Consider the following 5,217-nt stretch of genomic DNA (forward strand, 5'->3'; position numbering starts at 1 on the left):
CCAATGGATTTTGGCTCTATCTGAGAGATCATTGCCATGTTGTTATCATTTTCTTTGAATGATAGTCTTGTTCTTATTCCATCAGTGGAACTTCCAATGATTTGATCTTGAGGATGATTCCCAACAATTCTTAAGGTTTTTGGAGGAAGAAGAGGATCATCTTCTTTCTTTTGATTTGGAACATCCTGAGAAGTTAGTCTTTCTTGCTCATCATCAATTGATGGCATTATAAGATCATCAAATTCATCAAAGATAATATTCATGCTTATTTCCATGGTTTGAGTTTTCAAGTTATAAATTCTATATCCTTTAGAGTTAGTAGCATAACCTAAGAAAATAGCTTTATCTGATTTTGAATCAAATTTACCAAGATTATCTTTTGTGTTTAAGATATAACAAAAACATCCAAAAATATGAAAATATGATATGTTTGGTTTTCTATTTTTCCAAAGTTCATATGGAGTTTTGTCTAGAATTTTTCTTATTGAAACTCTATTTAAAATATAGCAAGAAGTACTTATGGCTTCAGCCCAAAAATATTTTTCAACATTTGATTCATTTAACATTGTTCTTGCCATTTCTTGTAAAGTTCTATTTTTTCTTTCAACAACTCCATTTTGTTGAGGAGTTCTTGCACAAGAAAAATTATGAGAAATACCATTTTCATCAAAGAATGATTTAAAAGATGAATTTTCAAATTCTCCTCCATGATCACTTCTGACAGAGATGATATTTGAGCTTTGTTCATTTTGAACAAGTTTACAAAAGTTTTGAAAAGCATCACAAGATTCATCTTTATTTTTCAAAAACAAAACCCATGTGTATCTGGAGAAATCATCAACTATAACAAAACCATATTGTTTTCCACCAAGACTAGTGGTGTTGACAGGACCAAATAAATCAATGTGAAGTAGTTCCAGAGGTTTTTTAGTTGAAATAAAATCTTTTGGATAAAAACTACTTTTGACTTGCTTTCCTCTTACACAAGCTTCACAGATTTTATCTTTGTCAAACTTAATTTTTGGAAGACCTCTTACTAGATCAAGTTGAGATAATTTTGAAATTGTTTTCATGCTTATATGACCAGCTCTTTTGTGCCAAATCCATTTATCTTTTTCGATAGACATAAAACATGATTCAGCTGGAATGTCATCTAAGTATAAAACATACAAATTTTTCTTTCTTGATCCGGAAAAGAAAACTTTTCCTGATGAAGTTTGTTTGACTTCACAAATGTTTGGTTTAAAAATAACTTCAAAACCACTATCACATAATTGACTAATACTAAGTAAATTATGTTTTAGACCTTCTACATATTGAACATCTTCAATTTTTGCAGAATCATTATTACCTATAATACCTTTTCCTTTTATTTGTGCAGTATTATTATTACCAAACGTAACTGACCCTCCTTCTTTTTTGATGAAGGAGAGAAAACACCTTTTATCTCCTGTCATGTGTTTTGAACAGCCACTGTCCAAAAACCATGGCTTTTTCTTTGCACTTTGATAGTATCCCTGCATTTTGAAATTTTCGTTTAGGTGCCCATAATGACTTGGGTCCTTGAGGGTTAGTTTTCACAATTTGTTTATTTTTAAAATAGCATTCTTTTTCAAGATGCCCAAAGTTTTTGCAAAATGAACAATGTTTATTTTTTCTTTCCAAGTGACGATAACGTTTTGGTTCATGGTAAAAACTTTCATAACTTTCTTTTTGATAGCAAATTGATTCATGATGACCATTTTTGTTACAAAATGAACATCTCAACTTAAACTCTCTATTTGCTGGTAAAAGAACATTTTCAAAAATTTTGTTTTTAACTTCATTAAAACCTAAGCCATTTTTGTTAAGAGCTTGAGATTGTGATCCCATAATGTTTTGAAAAGTTTCAGTTGATTTTATAAACCCAGTGAGATCATTTCTCAGTTCTTTTATTTCATTTTTCAACACAACATTTTCATCTATTTTCTTAGATAAAACACTAGAGCAAACATGTTTTTCTTTTGACTCAATTAAGTCTTTGTTAATTTTCTCAAAATTAAGAATGTCAATTTGAAGTTTTTTCTTTTCTTCTTTTAGTTCAGAAACTTCTTTTTGTAACAAAAAACATTGTTTGGATAAGAATTCAGAATCATGTAATAAACTATCAAAATTAGTTTCTAATTCTTCATAAGGATGAGTTTTATCAAAGAGAAATACCTCATCATTTTCTGAATCTGCCATTAGACAGATGTTGGCTTCTTCTTCTTCTTTATTTGTTTCAAATTCATCATCATCATCCCAGGTAGCTAACATAGATTTTTTCTTGAAGGGAAAATTTCTGGGTGATTTGTTTAAGGGACATTCTGATTTGTAATGTCCAAGTTTGTTGCAACCAAAGCAGGTCACTTGACTTTTGTCAAAGTCATTTTTCTGCATATCTTTTCCTGAAGAAAAGTTTCTTCTTATTTGATCTCTTCTTCTTAACATACGTTGGATTTTGCCAGAAATGAGAGCTAGTTCTCCTTCTGCCTCTTCTTGGGTAGATTCTAATTCCTTAGAGTCATCTTCTAAAAAACTTATATCTTTTTGAGAAGCTTTTAAAGCAATGGTTTTTTCCTTTTTCAAAGGTTTATCTCCTTGAAGAATAACTTCATGAGCTTTTAAAGTACCAATAAGATCTTCTATGGGAAGTGTTTTCAAATCTTTAGTTTGAGTAATGGCAGTAACCATTGGTCTCCAAGTGACTGGAAGACATCTCAAAAGTTTTCTAATTCTATCATTAGTTGAAAAAGTTTTTCCAAGAGATCTTAATTCATTTATGATAGTAGTAAATCTTGAAAACATTTCATCAATAGTTTCGTTTTCAATCATTTCAAAAGTTTCAAATTTATTAGTTCCTATGTCTATTCTTGTTTCTTTTACATGACTAGTTCCTTCATGGTGAACTTGTAAAGTGTCCCAAACCTTTTTAGCAGTATCACATTCATCTACTCTTTCACTTTCTTCCATGCTTAGAGCACAGGATAGAAATAAATGAGCTTTAGAGTTTAGGAGTACCTTTTGTTGTTCTGCAGTTGTCCATGCATCTTCAGGTTTATCTGAAATGACTCCCTCAGCAGAAGTTACAGTAGGAACATAATCTCCTTCTGTGACTATGCGCCACATTCCTACTTCTTGAGATTTTAAAAACAATTGCATTTTGTTTTTCCAAAAATAGTAATTTTTTCCAGTGAACAAAGGTGGTCTTGAAGCAGATCCTCCTTCTGGAATGTATCTTTCTTTTGACATTTTTCTTCCTGAATCTTTTTCCTCTAACACTTGTTAAGTGTATAAACCTGTAGAGACAGGCTCTGATGCCAATTGAAGTAGCAATAAATGTCACAAGAAAGGGGGGGTTTGAATTGTGACCCTTTTTAAAAATCTTTTATGTGAGTTTAAAATAACTCAAGACAATATTTCTTTTAATTGGTTAGTTAACAATTAACAAAGAAATATAGTTAGCAACAATAAAATAAACAATATATAAATGAACAAAATAAATACTGAGTTAGTTGCTGAATAAGTAAATGTTTAAGGCCCAGAGCACTCTGGTATTACTCAGTTAGTTAGTTTAGTATGTTTTAAGGATTTTAGAGTCCAAGAGAAAAACACACAAAAGTTATCCTGGTTCACCCAACTTGGGCTAGTCCAGTCCTCACAGTCCTTGTGAGATTGTCCACTATAAATGCTCAGATCAGAACCTTCTGCTTCGCATCAAAAACTTGATCACAACTGGATCAATACAAACTGCTTTTCTTCACTCGAAAAGACTTTTACACAAATGCTTTTCTTCACTCGAAAAGACTTTCACACAAATGCTTTTCTTCACTCGAAAAGACTTTCACTCAAAATGCTTTTCTTCACTCGAAAAGACTTTCTCACAAACACTCAATCTAACATGAAAGAAAGACTTGAGAGGGTTACAATATTTGTGGGGAATATGGGTTAAATCAACTCAAGTGAGAGATTGATAATAGCAAGCTTTGTCTATTTGTTTTTCACAAATTTATGATATATCTTTGATGCTTTGCTTTGCTTTTGAAGAGTTTATTACTTGTTGATTTTTGCTTCAACTAAGTATATGATTTGATTCTTTTTGCAAACTCTTAATCTTCTCTTCATGTAGCTCCATTGTATTTATAGGCAAATATAACCTTGGAGGAGCGTATGAGAGAGGGATTTGAATTTCAAATCCAACTTGACATGTCACAATGTTGTGCTGTCTTTTTGCTGTGAATAGTGCGTTATCGTTGCTTCAGTAACATTACCGTTATGGCAATCTGCACTACACTTTTAATCCAATGACAACCACTGCATTTACGTGGCCCATATATGTCCATAAGAAGGAATCTTTCCTAATTTAGGGTTGGACAACTTGTATGCAAGTGGGAAAAAATATCATGTAATTATTGTACTTTGTTTTGGTGACTCATTGTCCTTTGTTGTTTCCTTGTCCCCTCTATGTTCCCTTGAAGAGAATGAGGCATGCTACAACTTGGCTTATGGTGAGACTTCACCTTGTTGGCCAATTTTCGTCCAAGCCATCATTGTATGATGTGGCTTTCATTTGAAATTCAAATCTTCTTCAATCATTGATGGAAGCTTCCTTTGTTTGTCCAAAGGGGCTTTTATTCACTTTAGTCCAAAAAGGCTTTATGGCCCATGATTCAATTTATGCCATGTTTGGCATATTCCTTACATAAGTGTTTCCTTAAAATACTACCACTTTTGATGAGGCAAAGGAATAATATCTTTGTGAAGCACTTCATCATTTAAGCCAAGACTTTAAGATGCTTCTGTTGTTTCTACTCATTGCTTATATGTTTTGCTTGTCCATTGGTTGCTCATCCATAACGTTACCGTTGAAACATTTCTCACAAAACACATTAGTAGATAACAAGATAATCATAATTAAAATTAATTAATATGTTTGTTATCTTTAAAACATCAAATAAGGATTTTGTCCTCAACAGGGTGGAAACATTTTTCCTCTTTTGGAGCTTTATTGAAAAATAAGAAATATGAAAAAGTTCGTCACGTTATTTGGTTGGCCACCATTTGGTGTATATGGCGTGCGCGTAACAATGTGGTTTTTAGAGGAGAAGCTATTAATTGGAAAGCCTTAGAAGAAAAGATTATTTATATTTCATGGTTTTGGTTTATAGGTAAAATAGCTAGTAAGTCTTCTTGTGTTTT

At 31.9% G+C, this 5,217-nt stretch overlaps 1 protein-coding gene across 1 annotated transcript; it reads right to left on the reverse strand.

Annotated features, from left to right (window-relative positions):
* Nucleotides 1–1,443: 1,443 nt before the first annotated feature.
* Nucleotides 1,444–4,475, reverse strand: LOC123905204. Its single transcript, XM_045954830.1, has one exon. It carries the CDS (start codon nucleotides 3,268–3,270, stop codon nucleotides 1,444–1,446), a length of 1,827 nt encoding a protein of 608 aa, XP_045810786.1. The 5' UTR covers nucleotides 3,271–4,475.
* Nucleotides 4,476–5,217: the final 742 nt, after the last annotated feature.

Source organism: Trifolium pratense, linkage group LG2 (genome assembly GCF_020283565.1).
Source record: "Trifolium pratense cultivar HEN17-A07 linkage group LG2, ARS_RC_1.1, whole genome shotgun sequence".
Taxonomy (NCBI): Eukaryota; Viridiplantae; Streptophyta; class Magnoliopsida; order Fabales; family Fabaceae; genus Trifolium; species Trifolium pratense.

Coding starts and splice junctions, on each gene's coding strand:
- LOC123905204 (XM_045954830.1), bottom strand. CDS start 3,270: ATGTCAAAAGAAAGATACATTCCAGAAGGAGGATCTGCTTCAAGACCA.